Genomic DNA, 24,605 nt, shown 5'->3' with positions numbered 1-24,605 from the left:
ATTAACAGTGCTGTCCTTGAAGAACAGAGTTTAAATTGAATAAAAAATAGACTTGACAATAAACCAAAAACTAATTATAAAAATTATTTCCAAGAGAAATAATGGAAGATGTGTAAAGTCAAAAATAGGATCTGCAAAGTATTAGCTACATTTAACAAAAATATAGTGTAAGGGACAGGTCTGGACTGATGAATTTTTCTAATTCCTGTTGTATGCATGTATGTATTTAACTTACACCTACTCTTGGGTGTAATTTTGTTTAAACAAATTCAGAGCAAATGGTAATGTTGATGTATTGCCTGCCCAACTCGAAGCTGTTATTTTTTTCTGAAAATTGGTAAATCTACAGACAGGTCAGGTCCTGTTTGTAGTTATGTGATATTGTTGAGGCATTTAGTTTCCTACTTCCAGAATGGATACTTTCCACGTTCCCGGCGTTAAGAGGTGATTGAGTCTCTCTGCCTTTTTATCATGGGCAGTTTTAGATTTCCTAGTCATTTATAACGATTATTGTTTGGCAGCTTAGCTCAGGGGTGGCAATTTTTGCAGGGAGGAAGCACTTCATGAATTTTGGTATGTGGTCACAAGCTGACTCCAGGTGCCTCCCCCTACTCCTTAGAAGGGAAGGGCCTCAGGCAGAGGGGCTGGATTTTGAGCTACAGAAAGAAAGTGTGAGAGTGTAAAAAACACTGCATGAGAAACAGACTTCAGTATAGATTGTGTGTGTCACAGAGACCATGTGATACTGTGTGTTAGTGACACAGAGTATGTGTGCTTGCCGTTGCTGAGTACATTTCTGAGAAGCTATGCATTGTCTCTAAGACAGGGAAAGCTGTCCTGCTTTGTTTTCCCCATTCCATGCTTTAGAATCCGTGTACTGCTTCTTAAGACAGGCACTCCATGCTTCAGAATGGAGCAGCTCCACTGTGTCTCCCTCTTCCTGACTCTTGATCTGTAGAGATGCGGTCCTGACTTCAGCACTTCCCTTTCATTTCCCCCACTCTGCATAGCTAGCTTGGCTGCAGGACAGAGCAAGGTGAGGGGGAAGGGGCAGCTGAACACACACTGCCAGCTATAAGTGTGCATGCTCTGCTTATCAGCTGGGCAAGCTGGATCCAGTCTGTGGACCCCTGGCTTAGCTTCACTCCAGAGGATTTTCTTTAAGCTGCTGAATGGATGCTATGGATGGTTGATACTACGGGTGTTTAAATGCAGTTAATTAAGTAAACATGTAACCGCTGAAAATTTCAGCAAGTGCCCTGGCTCCCACCTTCTTCTCCTCTCCTTTGCTCCCCCTGGTCTGCTGCCTCTGATACAGAGGCAACAGTGCTGGGGGTAGTGGGGGAAGGAGCTTTGTGGGTGCTGGGGCACATGGAGAGCTGGCTTTTAAGCTAGCTCCCTGCACGTACCAGGAGCCTGCATGTAACTGTGTATACAGTTACTTTCACATCCATAGTTGGTATTTGACCTTTATCTTGGACACACAAGTAATGTGGAAACTTAAGTCAAGTTTGTGCTTGGAACTCTAACTTTTTGCCTGACACATGCTGAGGTAGATCGAATGTAGCATTATTATAAGACTGTCGAATTGGTCTTCATTTACAAGTTCACCAACAAAATACACTGTTTTAAAGAATATTACAACATTATTGTTTGGAATGCTGCAGTTCTTGAAGTAGTGTCACCATGGGTGCTCTACTTCATGTGTGCCAATGCATTGAAGATTTTTGTAGTAGTGCTTCTCTAGCCTACATCTGTGCCCCACTCATCCTTGTGCCCCTTACAGAGGCTGTATTGGGTTGTGTGGGCTAAGTTTCTTCTCCACCATCTGTGGCTGAGATGGTGTCTACAACTGTGCCTGTTCTCTACGAATATTTAGAATTTAGTTTGTATAGATTGTTTACAGTTGTTAGTCCTTTTCTTATATCCTTTCAAAATTATATAAAATATAAAATGTTTATAGATAGATAGTTAGTGTTTCCCTTCAGTGGGGTCAAATTGTAATGAATTTGCTCTGAAATGCCAAGCTCCCTGAGATTCAAAAAGTACCTCTCTTGTTGTGAGACCATTCACAGTGCCTACACTGTTTGGGTAACACCTATACCCCTACTAAAACAGGATCTGCACTTCCTTCAAGGGTAGATCCCAAAGAATAGGCAGCTCAAGTTTAAACTCTTGATAACAGAGAAAATCCTGTCACCAGCTTCAGATCCTAAAGAAGACGACCTCCCAGTTACTGCTAGTAACCTATCCTCAGTGACATGCTACTGGAGATGTAGGCATATGTCAGTGCTATGTATCAAAGAACTCAGCAAAGGCAGTTTTTGATATCTGCTTCTCTACAGCAGTAAATGAGTAGCTCACCAATAAAATCTGTCAATAACACACAAGACTATGAAGACTCCAGGTTCCAAAGAAAATTCCAGATAGGCTCCAAGTCATGTCAGGATTGCAGCGGAGAAGAGTCTCCTAAGACATTTGCAGTATTGAGCTTGGATACCTATACAGGCAGATACACAGCAGTGAATAGTCACTGGTACCCAAAGACCACTTAAATACCTGCAATACCAAGGGAATCCTAGACTCAGCCTGTTCTGTGCCAAGCTCTTACACAAACTGCATCAGTACTGAAGCTCTGTGCTCCATATGTTCTTGCTCCACCCACTGTTTTACACCTTTGGCATCACAAGAATTTAAATATCTTAAGGAGTTACTCTGTTAATAAGTCTGCAGGGTTTTTTTAGCATCAAGACTGTCACTGACTTCCTGTCTTCTAGAATACTGCATTCACTATGTCTATCTTGCAAATCAAACAGCTCTCTACCTCCACATACTCCAGGGGAGGACTCCTCAGATTCAAGCATCCGTCCAGGTTTTCCATGTTTAGTCTAGTACACACTGGTCTTCCTGTTATACTGATAATACTACAGCAAAATGGACCCCAAATAGCACTCGTGTGGCAGAAGTATACATGAGGGCCTCCATCTGTGCCTTTTGGACCCCTTCTTGGGTTTACTAGCACTGTGGGTGTTCTCTTGTCAGTTAGCATCCATGTCATCGCATCACTGAAGAGTACAGAGAGGGGTCCATTTGCTTCAACCTCCACTACTACCAGATGTGCTAGAGGAAAAAAATCTTTGAGGACCAATAGGTAAGGCTAGAGGAGTTGACATGTCTTACTAATATTTCTTCTTTGTTGCCTGATGAAGCTGTAATGCTTTTGCCAGCTTCTATGAGGATGACTTCAGACAGTTTAAGGAACTGATGAAGCAAATTGCTAACATAGTATGGATTCCCTTAAAGAAGCTAAGGAATCCCACCATAAATTGTAACACGTATTATGAACTTTGATACCAACGAATATCACCATTCTGGATAATAAAGCTCTTCTAGAGCCTGGTAAAAACTGTCTAACAATCCTCAGCAGCCACACCACCTATATTCAAGAGAATGTATCGAAACTATTATGTCCCTGCAAGGGAATTGGTTTTTCTCTCACCCAACTCTGAATTCCCTGAAGGTGGAGGCAATTAGTGAACAGGTAGACAGCATAGCTCAGACTGATGATGATGGGAGATCACTCGTTCCTGAGTGTGATCATCTACCATGGGAGTTATGGACCCTCAGGTGGCTGATAAGGCTGGTCCTTGAACCAAAAGTTCTATTACAGTGAGGACAGATGTTTAAGCACAGGAAGTGGCTGCTGACCATGACTAGAAGCCAGTCTCTGTTTCTTCCTGTGCCTTTTCTCTTCAGTATATCAACGGGCAAATTCAAAATGCAGGAAGCCATTGCCTAGTACTTGTCTCTATTTTGAGCAAACCTGGGCGAGTGCCTCCCAAGTGTCAATGTCAATGTTGCACTTTTAAGTTATCCTTTAGCAAGTCCTTATTATGCTTCCATTGTTGTCCCACGTTACGGTAGCCTTCTTTCAGCTGACAAAGTGGGTCTTTGCTCATGAAAGTTTATAGTCCAATACATCTGTTAGTCTATAAGGTGCCACAGGACTCCTTGTCACTCTGTAAGATATATAGTTCCATATTGCTATTCACCAGTCACACAAGATTTCTTTGATTTCTAATAAAAAATGAGCATTACTACTACTATTGGTGTTTCCTTTTGGCCCATCTTCTGCAACAGGATTAATTTTAAATATTCTGGCAATAGTTGCTGCCAACTGTGTTTGAGGATATTAGTTTTTCCATATCTGGATGAATGACTAATCAGGAGCAGATCGTACCATTAAGTATTGGCAGCAGTCAGAGAGCATTGTGTGTGGCAGCCAGGGCCTCGAAATATCTTTCTCAAAGTCCATTTTGATTCCAATACAGTATTTAGATTTCATTGTTTATTCAGTGAAGCTCCTGACAGGCAGAGCGTACTTCCCTTCCAGTAGATTTCTCACTCTAATGGATCTCAAGGATTCAGGGCAGTCCTCAGGTAAATTGTGTTAATTGCTGGGTCACCTGTCAGCTTCTGTCTTCATAGTGCAGTATGAGAGACCATCTCAGAGCTCTAAAGGGATAGTTGTAAAAGCTTTATAAACCAAGACAGCAGTCTAGGCATATTACTGTCTGTTCCCCAGCAGGTTTCCTCCAAACTGTGTGAAGATATTACATTTTTCCGGAGTCTCTCCATCACTGTCATAATATGCCGTTCCCTATTGAAATAAGGGACACGTATGGGTCCTCACAAAGTTCAGGGCAAATGATCTCTACAAGAATACTATGAAGAAGCCAGTCTTTTGGAACTAAGCAGTCCAATGTTTGCTTACACTTTCTACTGCTGATCAGGTCCGTCAATTACAGACAACATCACATCATGCATTTCTTCAGCCATCGAGGAACTAAAGTGATAAAACTCTGGAATTGGTGCATACAGTCTACCAGACAGTCATCTGAGTTTCATGCATTTCAAGTATTCACAACACTATGGCAGATGATATCAAAATATTTCTTTGTTAGAATGGCAATTAAACTCCCAAGTTCAAATTTGGTAGATCAAGCTCTTACAGTTAGGACGAGTTCCTGAACAAATTATATTTGAGAGCATTTGACAGTATGCCTTTCTGTCCATCTCTAAATCTAAGTAGATTATATGAATAAGCTCTCCATTTTGAAATGCTAATCAATGTACAGAATGCTGCTCTGTGACCCTGACATCTTTCATTAAATGTGAAACGAAGACATATATGCTTATAATAGAAAAGTAATACGAGGCCTCATAAAAAAGAACCACCTCTGGCTATTTTCCATTGTTCCTAGTGATTAGCAGTTTGAATTAGTTATGTAGAATTTGGCAATAGGCTTTATATATTGTTGCTTCCCTGGAAAAAAAATTTTTATAAAAAATATTTCTCAAATTCTCTTTACTTCAATAGGATAGAATAAATCTGGATTATTAAATCTGCAAAATGAAGGTGACCTGATCTTCACATGGTTTGATATTCATGGAGAATGAACTCTGCTGATAACCTGTACTTGTATTCACAGAACTCATATGCAGGATCTGAAAGATGTCACTAACAATGTACACTATGAGAACTACAGGAGCAGAAAGCTGGCAGCTGTAACATACAATGGAGTTGACAACAACAAAAACAAAGGGCAGCTAACTAAGTAAGTGCTTGTTAAGTTTGCATCAGCATTTGATTACCATTCTGTATTTTCTACTTAATTTCATTGTTACCTAAAGTTTATGAAGGCCTTATCTAAATACAATGGAGCATCAACATTAATTGACATGGGTTTGCTTAACCTATGCAACTGTTGTGTGTTGACAAGCAAGAAGTTTTAATGTTCATTATGAATCTTTAAAGCATATTCATCATTTGAGAGCTTTTGGACATTGAGGTTTCTGTTTCTGGGCAGAAATTGTTGACTTTTGGTTTCTCTTGCTGTTGGTGCTCAGTGCTTTCTTTCTGGGGAAGAGGAGACGCAGTTATCTGTTTAATAACTTCAAGAATAAAATCACTCGTCTCTTCCCCATCTTCAGTGAATTTTGCTCAAAAAATTTAAAGCCTTTTATGGTAGAAAGCTTGTTAACACACAACAATCTCCATATCCATCCCTTTGTGAGAGGGAAGCAGCTAGTGCAGTATTTCAACCCCCAACTAGTGCAGGAACTAGGGTTGTAAAATCCTGTTTAATCCCATAACTAGTTAAATGTTATGTTTAACTGATTAAATGTGGGTAGGCAGGGGCTGCTTGGGCTGGGTTGGAGCAGCCATTCACCCATGGATGTAATGCTTACCTCTGACCTCTCTAGCAGGAACAAAGACCTAAAAACTTCTTCCCCTTTCATGATAGCACTTGCATGCCATTCTAGTTAGTTTTAAATTATGGAAGCATAAAATACAAATGTATTTATCCTTCCTATTCTATTTCTATAACACAAAGATGGTCATTTCCAAGAATTATTGGCTATCCGTACATGTTTTAAAATTCTGTATATTCATCTATGTAATAGTGAAGATGTAATGTGTTTGAGCGTGCTAGTGTAAAATTATTTCAAGTGTTTTTAAAAAATGAGGAGAGTTAGTCATTAGTTTTTTTACTTGGAATAGCATTGCAATATAGAATCAGTAAGAGTTCAGGGGTCTTATACAGTTACTGTCTAAAAATTATATAGTTATTTGTCAGTGTGGGGTATCCCTGATCTCTGGCAGGGACAGGTCACCTAGGCTGTGTCCAGACTCAAGGTTTTTTCGAAAAAAGCAGTCTTTTTTCGAAAAAACTTCACCTGCGTTTAGACTGCAGCCCTGTTCTTTCGAAATTAAATCGAAAGAATGCGGCTTTTCTTTCGACGGTGGTAAACCTCATTTCACGAGGAAGAACGCCTTTTTTCGAAAGTGCTCTTTCGAAAAAAGGCTTTCTTGAATGCCAACAGGGCTTTTTAGAAAGAGAGCATCCAGACTCACTCGCTGCTTTCTTTCGAAAAAGCGGCTTGCTTTTTCGAAAGTTCCGCTTGCAGTCTAGACGCTCTTTTTCGAAAGAGGCTTTTTCGAAAGTACCTTTCAAAAAAGCCTCTTTCGAAAGAGGTTTGCAGTCTAGACATAGCCCGTCTGATTTGTATGGCTATTTCACAGTAAGGGCTTATCCACACTAGGATACACACTCTGCTCATTGCTCAGATCAACTCTTTGTATTTTATTGAGAAAATACTTCACGGGGTAGAGGGATTATGAAGAGAATTGGGGAGGAAGAGAAATGTTATAATTTTGATTTGATGTTTGAATTGTGCATGTAGAGGGATGAGAAGAGAATACAGGTAAGTATAAAAACTTGAGGGTGTATCCTCTTTGAATTGGTGGTAGGATCTTGGACTAATGAGTTCTATCTTCTCCATCAGACTTATAAAGCTCATTAATTTGTGGATGTCTTACAAACCTGGAGTCTTTAAGACATGTGATGTTGCCGCAAAAACAAAAGAAATTGATCGCACCATATTTTGTTACATAACTGGATTTAATACCATTGCTTTTACAATAAGGGTTAAGTAAGGAGAAGACACTATATGTACTTTGACTGCCAAAGTTTTGTTGATCTCTCGCCATTATCCTTCCATTTTGTCTCATCAGCAGATTTCTGCTTGTCTGTGCCTTCAAACCCCCATAGTCTGAACACTGTAAATTCTTACAAATTTAGTATACAATTGAATTTTGCTCTTAATATTAAAAACTTTTTTGTGTGCTGCTTGCTACATATTCTATGTACAATATTCAGAGATTCCAAAACCAAAGTTACATTTGCAGCACTAAACATTTATCACTAAGACTTTCATATTCAGAATAGGTGTTCCCTGTGGTGTTGATTCCCACAAGTGTCTGGATGAGTACTGATGATGTGGTCTTCTTTCAGAAGCATGCCTCAGTATTTCATTTCTTGCCACCAAAACCCCAGTCACTTTGACAGTCCCAATGGATTTGGTCTTTTGTGCAAGATGTATTTAATAAATACACCTTTCTGAATACTTTTCTGTGCAGCAGATGTCTTTGATTTAGGATTCTACTAGCATTTCATTACTGAATAAGTTTAAAAAAAAAAAGATAGTTGGCAGTTTGAGCTTGGTTTCATTCATCATGGAGCTACTGTTATCTGGTTTAGTCCTGGCAGATTTCTTTATGGATTTTGAAAGGAATTCTGATTGAATCCAGATCCTAAAATAGAGGCCCATAACCTTTTAGCACCTCAGTTTCTTCCTAATTCATGCCTCATCTCTCAGATTTCTGCCGCCTTTTCAATGGAGAAAATTAAGTTTTACTGTCATTTTGCCTTGTATCTCTCCAGTGTCTAAGTACGTACGTGCGCGTGCACTACTCTGCTTCACATTATTCCTACTTTAAATTCTTACCTTGCCCTTTTTTGAAAAATGCAAAAGTTTCAGATTTTTATACTAGTTACAAATGGGCTGTCACTGTCACTACAGAGCAACAGCATCTGTTTTATAAGTACAGTCACACTACAAATTTAAACAGTTACAATCTAATATTTATATCCATTTACTATTAAAGGGGGAAAGGGGATAAAGAAATGGAGTTTTTATGCAACTGTACATCTCAGTATCACTTAATAGGGTATTTTTCTTAATTTGGGGGGGCACTTGTAGAAATATACGCAGGGTTAGCAAGAAGAGTACAAGATGTATAGATCTGTTCATAGCTTAGAGAAGTGACCATACATCCCAAGGTACTGATTTGAAAAGAATGTAATTAACGCATCACAGCTGTTCAGTACAGAAACTTTCTGGGAGCTACTTAGGTTTTACAATAACACTTTAATTCTGACATGCAGACATTGTATTCCTTGCTCATTTAATAACCAGTCACTACTAGACTCTTCCACTCTAGAGCTGGCTTACTGTGCTGCTGCAGTTTTGGTTCCTGTCAGATTTAGAATAAAATATAGGAAGATGATCTATAGGAACATATCTGGCTGCCATGTATTCTTTCATCAAATGGGGAAAAGAAAACAAATACATTTCATTTGTGCCTCCCCTCAGGAGTTGTAAACTTATTTTTGCAATCACTAAGAAACATCTACACCAGGGCTATTCAACTTTGGAAGCCTCAGGGGCCACAATAATACTCACTGCACATGCTGTGTGGTTGCATATACATGCAAATATATATGCAAATAGCTTCTTTCACACAATGTCCCAGGGCTCCCGACACCTCCTGCCAGGGGCCAGAAATGCCAACACCCTGACCCTATACACATCTGTTACAGCCAGCCCGTCCGCTTTCGTCTTTCAGTGCTCACCCCGCCTGGGAGATGCCTCGCTGTTGTGGAGCGTATTCCCAGTGGAGGCCATGTTCAAAGGATCCCACCCGTGGGCCATGTGTTGAGCCCAGTGTAAACTCAAACTGCACCGCGGGCCGCATGTTAAGTAGCCCTGATCTACACTCTGTAGCTGAAATGATTTCTGGAGCTGTGACGGACAAAACCAACCTTGCAGATTTCCTGAAGATGGGATAATAGCGCATCTGTGAAGCTAAAGGAAATCCCTGAAAACAGGAGTGAAATGAGGCAATGCTTGAGCCATTTTTCTTGTCAGACAAAAGCAATGCTTTCAGCTTGCAGAAAGGAATAATGTTCACCTGTGAAGAAGGGGCTTTTGTAGTCTGAGACAAAGGAAGAGGCACTTTCAAGACTTCAATGACAAAGCAAATATCAAGTCTTCCACTCCACCATTTGGCTTGAGAAGCCTGAGTTCTTCCTGGCTGCTGAATCTTTCAATGATGCCTTAATCCAGTGGTGGGCAACCTGCAGTCCAAACCATGCATGCAGCCCATCAAGATTCTATGTGTGGCCCACAGGACATTTTGTTAACTATTGCCCATTTGCAAAGTGGCTGGATTCCACTGGTTTCTGTCTGTCGTTTTTTTTCCTACCAGTATTACTAAAGTGATGTGCCCTTAAGCAAGGGCACGTGCAATGAGGTGCATGCTGACTGCACACAACGTTGAACTACAGGATGCCAAGGGAGCGCACAGCTCTCATGGTCAATGAACACACCCTGCAAATTCCAGGCATGCAAGCACAATTGGCAAAACTACCCTAACCTGGGAGACTGTTCTGGTTGCAACAATATTGTGGTCCACTGAGATGGAGGGCCACTCATGTGACCGACTCACTAGCATAAGGTTGCTCATCGTTGCCTTAATCTCTTCTCCCAGGAGTTACCTAGTAAAGTCTTAAGAGCTCCTGCAGAGCTTATGCTCAGGCTTCTTTGATTGTACAGTCATCAAATACATCAGAAATTAAATCACTTTTTAAGCACGTAGAGGATAATAAAACTATAAGCGATAGCCAGCCTAAATTTATCATGAAAAATCATGCCTAATCAATCTAATTGCCATCTTCAACAGGGTTATGAGCCTGGAAGGGGAGAAGTGGTAGACTTGATTTTTTAGTGAGGCTTTTGACAAAGTCCCATATAACCATCTCCTAAGCAAAATAGGGAAATGTGGGTCTAGATTAAATTACTAAAGGTGGATGCACAAGTGGTTGATAGACCATACTCAGAGTAGTTATAGTTCACTGTCAAAAATGGGAGTGTGGTTATTGGAGTCCCACAGGGTCAGTCCTGGACCTGGTGCTATTCAATATTTTCATTAATAATTTGGCTAATGGAATGGAGCATATGCCTATAAAATTTGTAGATGACCCTGAGCTGGGAGGAGTTGCAAGCACTTTGAAGGACAGGATTCGAATTTACAGGGACTTCAAAAATTGGAGAATTGGTCTGAATTCAACAAGATGAAATTCAATAAAAATAAGTGAAAGTACTTTGGAAGGAAGAATCAAATGCCCAACTACAAAATGGGGAAGAACGGAGTAGGTGGTAGTACTGCTGAAAAGGATCTGGGGGTACATAGTAAGTCGCAGTTGAATGAGTCAATTTGACACTGATGTGAAAAATCTAATAATTCTGTGGTATATTAAGTGTGTTGTTTGTAGGGTGAAGCCTTAGAGTACTGTGTCCAATTCTAAGTGCCACACTTCTTGTTAGTCTTTAAAGTGCTACATTGTCCTGCATTTTGCTTCAACTACCCCAGACTAACACGGCTACATTTCTATCACACTTCAAGAGAATTGAGAGGGCAACAAAAAAGATTTAGGTTTAGAAAATCTGACCTATGAGGAAAGGTTAAACTGGGCATGTTTAGCCCTGAGAAAAGAAGAGGCCTGACAAAAATTGAAAAAAATGTAAGGGTTGCTATAAAAAATGTGATAGGTATTTTCTATGTCCACTAAAAGCAGGACAAAAAGAAGTGATATAAATTTCTTTCTTTCTGAGCTGAGGCCTAGACAAGAAGCTTCTTGTCTATTTGAATACGTTAAAATAGGCTAATGGATTTCTCCGATTAGAGAATCTAGGTGGAAAAACAGATGAGGGAACTAGAGCCCAATGCAGGATTATTTTTAATTTTGCTCCTGTCTCATTTTACAATACTCATTTCCACTATTGTAGCAGTAGATCCCACTCCCACAGCAGGGCTCTGCACTAGTCCCATACACAACTCAAGGGAACTCCTAGAAAGCAGGAAAATCTTGCATGGGTCACTGTTATCCTTCCTGTAGGACCAAGTGAGGAGGGAAACCTAAGTTGCCATGATTTGTTCAAAAACATTTGTGTGCTTCAGAAGTGTGGGTTTGCAACATTTGACCATATGACCATATTCTTGTATTATTAGCTAACCAGTCCATTTTGTACACTTGCCCCTTCCTCTTGTTAGCAGATGCCAAATATTTTGTATTAAATGTTGAGTTTATTGGAGCTGTGAGAATTTACAATGCACATGTGTATGGCCTGCTCCTGATGGTAATGTAAACATTGTTAGCCTTTGGCAGCTCTGTTCCTTGAGTAAATGTTAATTTCTTTGAACAAAACTCAGTGATTATGAAAACAGAATGTGCTACAGGAAATATTCTGTATTGTCCAAATGCACCAAAATATTTTTCTTGCCTTGTAATGACTCCCTTGAATTTCCTCCCTTGTTTAGCTGATACAATCAGCTGTTCTACAAGTAACACATTAGCTGAAGAGAAATCCAAAGCATGTGTTTTTCCATGATTATGTAGCCTTTTTGTATTTTAGGTTTAGTGTCTGATTCCTTCACATTTTCAACATCATCCCATCTCTAAAAATATTATGTCAAATGGTAACCTTCAGGTATATGAATAACTTGTCTCTTCACACTATGCAAATAAGTGTAACTGTACACGTGCACTGTGTGACACACACACACTAAAATTGGCACTTGAAACCAAAAAAAATTCTTAATTCGAGAAGTTCTATATTCACTTTTTGGTGTGAAATAGACATCAGTGAGGTTAAAAATAAACCAGTTTATTATCAAAAAGTATGTTTGTATAAACAAAGATAAGAAGGCTTTTATGTTCAATAAACTGTGTCACAGAGTAACAAATTATATGTATAAACCCTTCTAATTGCTTCTTAGCCTAGACTGCTTCTAACTCCTTTTGAATGTCCTAGTACGTTTATAATCTTGCCACAAACCCAAAATTCTGTGCTTCCTTTAGACACTATGGGAAATTGTACGGATCATTCCTAATAGTATGAACGGTTTCATGCTATGTTGCAAATGGCTTCATGCACCGCTACCAATTCCTGAAGGCTAAAACTTGATCTTTTCTTCTGATTTTACTATTATCAGTGAGATGCTAACACAACACACACACAAAGTAAAATGCCATAAGCCCCATGTAAACTTCATTACATTGTATGCTTTTTAGTGCTGTTAAGCATAGCCTTCTGTGAGACCTCTGCTGGCCAGTAAAGCTGAATACTGTTTCTGTAGCACCTGAACAATCGCTCTTTAAATATAACATCCATCATTCACTTTGAATATAACGTCCTTCATTAGGTGACAAATTTTATAAGGCAAATAAGCATAGAGATGGATGGCTGTGATTTCCGAAAGCTTACTTAGCACAAATAGATAAGTTAATGTCACTAAAATATTTAAAATCACTTTAAAAGCATGCATACTTTAGGCAAAACACTGAAGCTATACTGTCTTTGAAATATCTCTGCACATCAAATCTGCATTAATATTTATATGATGTAGTGATTTACTAACTGAATTTTGAAACAAACATAACCAGCTTTAACTAACAATCTTTCATTTTACTGTAGAAAAACTTGCTTTTGGGGGAAAAACAAATTTTAAATTAGCTTTAGGTATCTGTAATGAATTTGCTTTTTTTAATTGCTGCTTTTTAGTTTTTGTGGTTTTATTTAAGCATGCTAAGCCTCTGTATTTTTTGTTTTTTAGATTTGACACAGTTGAAGGCATGTAAGTGGTTATTTAAATTTTTCTGAAGATTTCAGACAAAAGCTCTTTAAGCACTTAAGACCTTTAATGTTAAGTGTTCAAAATTTAAGTTTTCCTGTTGTTCAGCTTCTGGCATCTGTTTTTACTTTAGTGCTTTTGTTCTAAAACTGCTCTAACATTTCAGATGAGAAGTTTTATAAATATTTTCAGTGACAAATATTCTTCATAGAAACATTCCCTCTTTCTTTGGAAAGATTTTACTCAAATTCCATAAGAATAACAAAGACTAGAAGAACACTGTATTGGTTGAAGATGTATGTAAATCCTGTAATTCATCTAAATTGGCTTTGCAGTCCCATTTAGATCCAGAGTAATAATTATATTTGTACTTATTTAGAATTTGTGGAATCTTCAGTATTTGTACACTCAATTTATAGCTATTTGTTTTGTTAAGGCATTAAACTAGCTGACTTGTTAGTGTAGTCAAATTCATTTGACTATGGTTTTGTCATACAAATGGCTTGCAGAGGTTCCACTTTGTGTATACATAGAATAACAAAAGCTTTCTCTAAACCTTAGAGTTAACATTACACATGCATATTACTTAGTACAGGAAGGGTGGGAATGTTCCTCACACTTTCTTGGACTTCCCTTTTTCTTTGTGCTTAAACCTCATTGATTTCTCTAGACATTGCTTGTGTGAGAGAAATGTGTACTGGCCCACTCATAAAGAACTCTATAGTTGTAATAAATATGACTTGGAAGACATACCTACCCAGTTCTTAGGTTCTGATGTCCTTAGTAAGCCAGATCTGCTTTCATTTGACATCAGTGGCAGGGAGAGGGGTGTTTTGATAGTGACTTCAGTGACAGTACAACTCAGTCCCCTAGATTAATAGTTCTTTATATAGAATAGACAATTTAAACCTTTCTATATAGGTAAAAGAAGGTATGTTAAAAGTACCCGCAGGAGGTTAAATTTTGTAATGTTTCGATGGTGTTTTACACACACACACTACTACTTCTCATTCACTAAAATATTCAACTGTTGCATACTCCTCATGAAATAGTTTTATGTATCTTGGTAATGTATTGGGCATATTCTAAGTTACACGCTGTTTTCATCAACAGAAGGTACAGATTCTAACAATCAACCTTTGTACAGTAAAAGTAGTGAATCCTGAATTTGGAGTGGGATCAGTTTCCATTTGAAATCTAGTATTCTTCTAACATTTGGTCTGCTGCTCTAAATTTTGCATGTCGGTTCAGATACATCTCAAATACCTAAAATTGTCACCTTTTGAAGCACATTTAAAAATACTGGAATTTAAAAACTGTTCGGTTGGCTTTGATTTCTTAAGCTGTATTTCATTTTCACTTCATTATTAGCAATCATATACATATAAAATGAGCTATGAATAGTCAAAACAATTCTCAAACACATTTGAGAAACCCTCCATTGCACTGACTATACATTTTTAAAGCTATTTGCTTCTCCCAAAAAGAGAGTTGCAATACTTTAATCTTTTAGGAGAACCCTGAAAACATAAAACACATTCAATCCCCCAATCAAATATTTTATTTTTGGTGTAATCACACGTAGTAAACACAATACAGTTTGATTTCTTAGGTTAAAGTCAAACCATCTTGAATGGATAGATGTTCCCTGCTGATCTATCGGTTTTTGTTTCTTGTGTGTATGTAATATCCAAGAATGATCATTATATTTTTTTTATTTATATGTTTGCATGATATTCATATGCTAGTTAGAGCACTTTCCCTCCACCCTCCCAAATGTTTTTGAAAAGCCTACACGTACAGGCTGAACTTAATTTGTTCTGGTGGCTCTTAATGTTTGAGTAGCAAAAAATTATTCTTACCAGGGGCTGATTATACATTAGCCAGAAAAGAGTGACATGAATGGGATATATAATGAGTCTCTGTTGAATTTTACAAAATAGTGAAGAATAAAACAATTGTTAAATGCTATTTTAAATTCAGTAGCAGTATTAGTAAATTAGTTGCCCAAAAGTGTATGGAAAAATGTATTTGAATTAGGTGCATTTTACAAAACAAAATATTCCATTCTAGTAACACATTCACAAATCTGAAGTCCAGCTATTAAAAAGCCTGTAAGAACTGCTGTGTGTTAAAAAGAATTGACACGGGAAAAGATTGTATTTACACAAAGCTGAAATTGTTGATGTGCATTTATTTTATAATTATCTTATACATTAGGATTTAAAAATCTGTTTCTCTTTGCCTGGAACACTTTTTTCCTCTTGCTCTATCCTAGTTTCAAGCTATTTTCCCATTCTTTGAATGTTTGCTCATGTCCAGTCCACATAAGAGTGTGTACTTGCCACATGCACCAGTGCCAGTCATTTTTCCCTTCAGCAATAAGGGAGCAGTTCTGGCAATCTCTAGATTGGCACCTGCATGGTGCAGTATAAGAAGTGCACTCCTCTCCCCCTACCCTAATTCCTTCTAGCACTAGTGCATGCATGTGCACACACCTTATGTGGAACAAACATGAGCAACACCTCTCAAATGCCAGTTATAGAACAGGTAATTGTCTCTTGAGTGCACAAATGTGTTAGTGATTGGAGGGACTGTAGCATAGAATTGGAAGATCATCAGGAAGAGGCCAGGGGTTTTGAGTTTTTTGTTATTGAATTTTTCCTGATGTGACTTTCCCCTAGCACAGTGGTTCTCAAACTGTGTAGTGTTGTGGGCTGCATCCTGTACTGCATTTATCACCCTGAGGATGTCACCTGGGCCACAGTTCTGTGCTGATTGGACTGGAAGTGGCCTGTGGGCTGCAAGTTGAGAACCACTGTCCTAGCGATTCTCTTAAAGGTAGAACATAAAGAATTGAATATATGACTTCATTATTTTTTACCTAAACATAACATTTAAGATGTTTACACTGAAATAAATCATGTTTCTTCTCATAGTTTAATATTGGTTTGATCGAGCATATTCAGTTTTCTAAAATTATGAACTTCAGATAGAGAAACATGCAGAGACATCATTCTATTTAACATCTTGGTTTTTGCTTGCCTTGCTTTTCACTGTTATGTATTGCGAAAAAGATCACTTGCTTATTGGCTAACCTGCTCTGGGTTTATGACAGGAGCCCTCTGGCACAGATGGAAGAAGAGAGAAGAGAGCATGTGGCCAAAATGAAAAAAATGGAGATGGAAATGGAGCAGGTCTTTGAGATGAAGGTCAAAGAAAAAGTTCAGAAACTGAAGGACTCTGAAGCTGAGGTAACTAAAATGTTAAATGCCAATTACATGTTCGGTACTGAATAATGGAGAGAGCCTTTTCCTTAAGGACAGACACATGTTCTTGAGGCTCCCTCATGGCTTGATAGTTAATATAATCTTGAATTAGAATTTAAGTGAAACTCTCACTAATAATTGCCCAAGTTTACATTATCTAAATAAAGGATCAGGCATGTATTTTCAAGGTAACTTTCAAATTTAAACATCCCCTATTTTCACTTCCATAATCACAGCATGCTAAAAATCTCTCCTGCAGTTCCCCTTTGATGTTCTAAAACATTACTTTAGACTTCACACAGTGCATAAATTAGCTAATATGAATCTTTTAGCAACAATAAAATCCTCCTTCATTCTGCCACGATGCCTGTGACAAACAGTTCGTGATTAAGGAATAGACAGATACCGCTCGTAACTTTTTCAGTTACTGAAACCTTTAAAAATTGTATTACTATATAAACTGTATAATTTGACTGTCATTCACCCTTCATATCCTTTTGTATGTCAGTTTTCTTAAGCTGTAAACTCTTTAGAACAGCGACAGGACTACTCTGTAATACAAAGGCTTTGTCAATATAGTATACCAGCAAATCTACCTCATGGAGACACAGCATATATTGGCATAATGATCTTTTTGCCAATATAGGCTGCATCTACACTGATGTTGCTTGCCAACATAGCTATTGGACAGGGAAATGATATATTTTGTTAACCACACATTTTACTGACATAGGTATACTGACCAAACTTAGAGTGTAGACCTCAACCGTTACATGTTTATTCTGTTAACACAAGGGGGTTCTGATTGTGAACGGAACCAATGGGGCAGTACAACAAATCAAACGAGTGAATTCTCTAGCTCAAGTAGAGAGGCAGCTTTTCTAAAACAGCCTGGTGCAACACTCAGAGCTGCAAATTAAAAAAGCTTAGCAGGTTTACAGGAAGCTAAGAAGAATAGAAGCACTTACAGCTCCTGCCAGCCACTCCATGAGGCAGACAGGACAGCGGGAGAAAAGTAAACCGTGATACCCTGTTCTTCTGTGTTCAGTCCTGCTGCGCTTTCCACTACCCAAATTCACCTGTTATATACCCAGTCCACTGAAGTCTGATTCCATAACCCTTCTCTTCATGCACTCTGCTTTCCCAGTGTATGCTTTCTGCTCATTATTGAACTTGTAAACATCTACAAAAATAAATTATACAAGTTCAGAGACAAAGAGATTGGAATTGGGTTCCAGAAGTATGTCTCAATACTTTAGGATGAGTGCACGATGAGTCTAGTTCATGACCATCTTTTTCAGGACACGTCATAGAGGGGAGGGATGTAGAAGACCTGGAGCAGGATCAAAACTATACAGGAATATAAACTATACAGCATATAAATTGTTACATTTTCAACATGCATAAAATCCTCTTTTTCCATTCTCTCTCTACGAACATAACGGCCATACTGTGTCAGACCAAAGGTCTATCTAGCCCAGTATCCTGTCTTATAACAGTGGCCAATGCCAGATGCCCCAGAGGGAGTAAATAGAACAGGAAATCTTGAAGCAAATCCCTCTCCTGTCACCCATTCCCTGCTTCTGACACAGGCTAGGGGACACTATTAGGGGACACTATTCCTACCCATCCTGCCTAATAGCTATTGATGGACCTAACCTCCATGAATTTATCTAGTTCTTTTCTTTAACCCTGTTAAACTCTGGTCTTCACAACCTCCTCTGTCAAGGAGTTCCACAGACTGACCATGAGTTGTCAAGAAAAACTTCCTTTTGTGTTAACCTGGCTACCTATTAATTTCATTTGTTGACTCCTTGTTCTTATGTTATGGGAACAAGTAAATAACTTTGACTGATTCCACACCAGTCATGATTTTATATACCTCTATCGAGCCTCCCCCCCAAGTCTGTTTTCTAAGCTGAAGAGTCCAAGCCTTTTTAATCTCTCCATATGGGACCCGTTCCTAATCATTTTTGTTGCCATTTTCTGAACCTTTTTCCAATATCAAGGTATATTTTTTGAGATGAGGCAACCACATCTGTATGCAGTATTCAAGATGTGGGCATACCATGGTTTCATAGAGAGAGGCAATAAAATGTTCTCGGTCTTGTGTGCTCTCCCCTTTTTAATACCTAACACTGTTTGTTTTTTGACTGCTGCTGCACATTGAGAGGATGTTTTCAGAGAACTAGCCAAATGACTCCAAGAGCTCTCTGCTGAGTAGTTATAGCTAAATTAAGCTCTGTCGTATTTTATGTATAGTTGGGATTATTTTTTCCCCCAATGTCCATTACTTTACATTTAACAACATTAAATTTCATTTGCCATTTTGTTGCCCAATCACTTAGTTTGAGATCTTTTTGAAGCTCTTCACAGTATGCTTTGGGCTTAACTATCTTGAGCAGTTTAGTAACATCTGCAAATTTTGATACCTCACTATTTACTCCTTTCTCCAGATCATTTATAAATAGATTGAATAGGACCGGTCCCAGTACAGACCTTAGGAGGACACCACTAGTAACCTCTCTCCATTCGGAAAACTTACCATTTATTCCTACCCCCTTTTTTCCTGTCTTTTAACCAGTTATCAATCAATGAGAAGACCTTCCCTTTATCCCATGACAACTCACCTTACTTAAGAACCTTTGGTGAGGGACCTTGTCAAAGTATTTCTAGAAATCTAAGTACACTATATCTGCTAGATCCCCCTTATCCACACATTTGTTGACCCACCTCAAAGAACTCAAGTAGTTTAGTAAGGCATGATTTCCCTTTACAGAAATCATGCTGACTTTTCCTCCAACAAATTGGGTTAATCTATATGTCTATTTCATTTTTACTATGGTTTCAACTAATTTGTCCAGTAGTGACGTTAGACTTACTGGTCTGTAATTGTCAAGATGACCTCTAGAGCCCTTTTTAAATATTGGCATCACAGTAGTTATCTTCCAGCCATTAGGTACAAAAACTGATTTGAAAGATCGGTTACAAAACACAGTTAATAGTTGTACCCCCAACATGAGTATGTGTACTCAGACCTACCTGTATAGTACCACAAAGTCTTCAGGAAAGAGCCCTGGAGACATTGGCAGTTGGTAGATTTTCAGAGGCCTTTTCAGGGTCCTGAAAATCCAACAAAATTTTAATGTAGTTATGATGGCCAAAGAGTACTTGTCAATTGCAATTATGTAGAATCAAGAAAATCACTAGTAACTGCAGTATTGATAAGAGACAAACTGTGGTTGGTTTAGTTACCACCAGTGATTTATATGCAGTTGCCCACAACACACACCTAATTCTTAATAGGCATATGCAAATCACAACTTTTACTTGAGTATGGGAAGAAATCATGTGTTATGTACTTAGATATGATTTTACATTCTGTCAAAGATGCATTAACTTTAAGATTTGTGAGAAAGTAGATGTGTGTGCACTGTAGATCGCTCTGTTGATATTACATTCAATCACAACTTTGTCCGATTGTTATATGTGGGATATAAGTTAAAGATCAAGACTGCAGTGCTTTGAAGTTCTGAAAGCCCTCTGTTTTCGATGAGATTACTTGTTTGCCAAACAACCTCTCAGCATTCAGAGGAGGGGAAGTGAAAAAGTGTGAAGCAAAGAGCAGGAGATAAGTACAAAGGGCATTTGGGAAGGAGGCTTGAGAGGAACACAGACAGAAGGTGAAAGGTAGGAGGAGAAAATAGCAGACATGTAGGTATAGATTGAGTTTGTACATGGGTTTGAAAATGAGATTTAAAAGCTTGTACCTGATATTGAAGGGGACAGGAAGTAAGCATGTGAACATGTTCATCGGTTAGCGTGCACGGTTACACATAGCGCTTCCCTGCCCCCTCCCCCGCTGCTGCCTCTATTAGAGGCAGCAGCACTGGGTGAGTGGAGGGAACAGGTGGCTCCATGGGAGCCCACCTCTCCTGTGTGTAAACATGTAACTGCTGAAATTTTCAGTGGTTACACACTTACATAAATGCATTTTAACATCCCTAATAGAAAGCTAGTGAAGGGAGTCAGGCCTGATGAAGTGCGGTTTTGCCCATGAAAGCTTATGCCCAAATAAATCTGTTAGCCTTTAAAGTGCCCCAGGACTCCCCATTTATTTAAAATATAGGTCGACAAAGCTATAGCACTCAGAGGTGTGATAAAAATCCTCCCTCCTGAACCCATCAGTTTTGCCAACCTAATCCCACTGTGAACACTTGTAGGTGAATGGAAAAATCTGTTGACCTAGCTAAGATTGCTAGGGGAAGTGAAGGACCCACAGTGATGGTATAGGCTTACTCTGCACTAACGGGTTATGCTGGCATGGGGGAGGGAATATGGTGGACTTAAGAGTGAAGGTAAGGTGAAGATGAATAGCTTTGCTACTGACATGTCTGGAAGATGTCAGTCATTTAGGCCCTATCTAGACTAGAGGGAAAGGTGGTGGTGGTTTAAAACATGTTAGTACTATCTTCTTAACATGTTTTAAAACACCACTTACCAGCTAGTGGAGAGAAGTTTTAACACATTGACCTGATGCTCTTGCCCCACCCTCAAAGACATTATAGAACTAGTGATCAGTCACAGAATCCTGAGGTGGGCATGATGGGCTTCAAGAGCATTAGGTCTAGCATGAAACTAAAGAGACTCTGTGGTTGGCTAGGTATGTGGTTAGCTGTGATTAATATATATGCTACTTAATTTTGTTTTGTGCTCCCTGTTCTGTTGTCTCCAGCTCTTTGTTTCTAATCTTGACCATCACTTTTATGATTGTATAATGAAATTGTGGCTGAGGGTGTTGGACTATTATAGATGATTAAGACAGGAGCTATAGACCTCATGCTCAAGAACTTTGGAAGGAAGATTGTGAAGAAAATAGTTTAGAAGTGGTAAAGAGTGGAATCAACAGTTTGGTCTCTAACCAGGTCCTGGCTTAGTTACAGTTGCTGATGTGGCATACTCTACATACAGTACAACTCATTTTGTTTCTAATGTTGAGGTGTTTGTACAGTTTTTGACTAGTATGTTGCCTCCATTTCTTAGCTCCAACGACGCCATGAGCAAATGAAAAAGAACTTGGAGGCGCAGCACAAAGAATTAGAGGAAAAGCGCCGCCAGTTTGAGGATGAGAAAGCCAACTGGGAAACCCAACAACGTATTTTGGAACAACAGAATTCTTCCAGGTATGTAGAATTTTTTTTCTGAAGTTGTTTGTATCTTATGTTCCACATGTTCTGTAATGTTAATTGAGGAAAAATTGATCATTTAAATACCTCTCTGCACATCTTGATCCTTAAAACTTTGCTTGGCCTATTCAGAATAGTGAAATTATCACACTGCTTTATGATGTAAATGAGCATATTTTGGAAATGGGAAGAACTAACTTCCAGAACAGGCAGACACCGTTCAGCACTTGCTAAATAAAATTAAACCTCAATAGGTACCATTTGTCATTGTAGGAAAACTTTATTATAATTTGAAGGCTGATTTAATTATACTTATATTTCCTTGGATTTTATTTGAGGGATGGGTGGGAATTCAGACATGTAACTAACTGAAAGCCATCATCTGGAAGTAAGAGCATAATGACAAAATTATTGCTATGTGCATAATACACCAAGGAAAAGTCTTTCCTGTGTCTACACTAAGACCGTTGAAAACTATATTGTAAAAATACGTATAATAATTTGCTGAACTTTTTGTCCCTAAATGTTTTAATTTTAAAATGTTTTGTTTTCTTAGAACCTTGGAAAAAAACAAGAAGAAAGGGAAGATCTTTTAAATACATCTATTGACCACCAGTTATGTATTAGTTGCCAATATACCAGCCTGGACATCAGTGTTCGTTGGGTCCGTTTGACCAGTTTTGCACCAGTTGTATCCATAGCGATGGATTTAACAGCATGACAAATTTTTTGTTAATCTTGATGGAGATTGAAATGCCTTGAATTGTCTAGGATGTTGTGTACTTGGAATAATAACAGCTCTAAGTACTTTTTTCCTTTTTCTTTTTAAAACAAATGTCATTTTAACGCAAAAAAACATTTTACTGTTGTACAATCATGTTCTGGTGGTTTTTTTGTTTACAGGATATTCCAAAATACAAGGACTCTGGAAGGTTTTCAGTGAGGATAAATTGCCATAATATGATACAAACTATGCTTCTCTATTATAATACAAAATTCCATTCAGTGCAGCATATATAATAATGTAATTTAGTCTAACACAGTTGACCCTATTTTTTGACACTTCCATTGTTTGAAAATACACATGGAAAAACAAACTTATAGGCTTACAGTGCACCTAAAGCTTTTTATAACAACCCTTTTTTGTTTTTGATTCTTTAAATATATGCTATCCTCATTTAGTATCTTCTTTAGCCAGAAGAATTTCATTACTGCTTCATTTTTGTAATAACATTTAATTTAGATATTTTTCCATATATTGGCCCTGCTAAATAGAATATAGCTTCTTTCATATGGTAGGAACCAGTGAATAAATCTTTCCTTTAACTCCCTTTTTACATTTTATGGTAAGTAGCAGGAAAATGCATTTATAGGTCATTTTTAGGCAAAATTGTGGAGTTAACTACCAACCTGTTTCTACCTGTGTGCAGTCTGTCTTTCTTTTACTAGAAATGGGAATCATGGCCTCTTGAGAAGTCACCATTTTGCATTTAGCTGTATTCATATACTGCATTTCTGTATTTTTGTTTGTATTGTAAAAAGTCACATAATAAACAATGTTGTGATGTTAGCCTGCTGATGTGCTATATATGCTTTCAAGGAATTGCATAGGAAAGTACTTGCTCTGGGAAATATTTCAATTTAACCACACTTAAATAGAGAAATTTTCATTTACTTTGTTTATATATAAAGTTCCCAATTTACGGGGTGGACAAGTGTATTCAATCTGTGGATTTTTGACCTAAAAAGATTTCAAGTGACTGAGTACATGATTAACTGCTCTGTGAAATTGCAAATTAAAAATTTCTTACCCAGAAGAGGGTACCACATTTTCTTGCATTTTTTGCACTGTCCAAAATAGTAAGGAGTTCAGACACTTTCTGATATTTTCCCAGGGTTTAATTCTTTATGGTTATTAATGGTACTATGACATAGCTGCAGTCTCTGGGATTTCTCAACTGTTTATCAAAAATGTAAGTGAATCAAACTGAACTGGTTAGCCAGGCAGGTGGCATGTAGTTTGTAAAATGCTTGAATGTTACACAGAAGTGTGTACTAAGCTTTGTGTGTCATGATAGATGCAAAAAAATTGAAAGATTTTTGACTTCCAGAAAATAGAAATGGGAGCATATTTTCCAGATTATTCTACATTTCAGGGAACAGTTACCCAAAAGGACTTTTTAATAGGGGAAGAGAAGCCTAAAGAGTTTGCTTAACCAGAGATGTTACTGTGAAATGATAATAACCCGAGTTGGGATAAGAATTTTTACATTGTTAGCTGCAGTGCCTCACTCTTATTTTTTTGTGAAGACATTCTGACCATTGCTTTCCTTGCAACCAGAATGATCAGAAAACTCAGGACATACATTTTAGTATGAATTTGCAATTGATTTATTTACAACTGAACTTTTGCCTCACCTTTGACTTCCATATCTTTTTAAAAATGGACACGCCTAGCTCGCAATGAGACTGGCAAACCAATTTCCAGTTATTGTATTAATTTAATATATTTTTTTATTCATGGTCATTGCTTTTACAGAGGTCACTTGTATTATCCAGTAGTCACTTTGCCTTCTATTCCAGTTTGATTTTGCACAGGATTCCCCTTATGTTGGCTTCAGTGACAGGCACTCAGGCACACCCCGAACAAGGCTCAAGACTCCACCTGAATTTGACTTTCACTTTGAACATGCCACATTTTCTTACAGTGTTAACATTCAGAATTCTGTTCTGCAAAATGTGTGTAGCTTTCCTTTAACAATCTGAATGCAAAGTCCCTTTATATTGTAACACACTGTGTATGGGACATGAGCCTTTTCTGATATTTGT

At 38.1% G+C, this 24,605-nt stretch overlaps 1 protein-coding gene across 3 annotated transcripts in view; it reads left to right on the top strand.

The window, feature by feature from the left end:
- Window positions 1-23,346, top strand: part of SEPTIN7 (septin 7) — a 122,762-nt gene extending 99,416 nt beyond the window's left edge. For 2 of the 3 annotated variants that reach the window (XM_075921749.1, XM_075921750.1), the window contains 5 exons: window positions 5,493-5,618; window positions 13,304-13,324; window positions 16,440-16,575; window positions 21,634-21,773; window positions 22,333-23,346. In XM_075921749.1, coding sequence (XP_075777864.1) covers window positions 5,493-5,618; window positions 13,304-13,324; window positions 16,440-16,575; window positions 21,634-21,773; window positions 22,333-22,372 — 463 coding nt within the window. In that variant the 3' untranslated portion in view covers window positions 22,373-23,346. The remainder of the gene's footprint in view (window positions 1-5,492; window positions 5,619-13,303; window positions 13,325-16,439; window positions 16,576-21,633; window positions 21,774-22,332) is intronic. The other variant, XM_075921751.1, reaches the window with a different exon arrangement.
- The last annotated feature ends 1,259 nt before the right edge of the window (window positions 23,347-24,605 follow it).

The sequence above is a fragment of the Pelodiscus sinensis genome, chromosome 2, assembly GCF_049634645.1.
Source record: "Pelodiscus sinensis isolate JC-2024 chromosome 2, ASM4963464v1, whole genome shotgun sequence".
Taxonomy (NCBI): domain Eukaryota; kingdom Metazoa; phylum Chordata; order Testudines; family Trionychidae; genus Pelodiscus; species Pelodiscus sinensis.
Note: the sequence above shows the minus strand (reverse complement) of the source record. Positions and strands in the feature narration are given on the sequence as shown.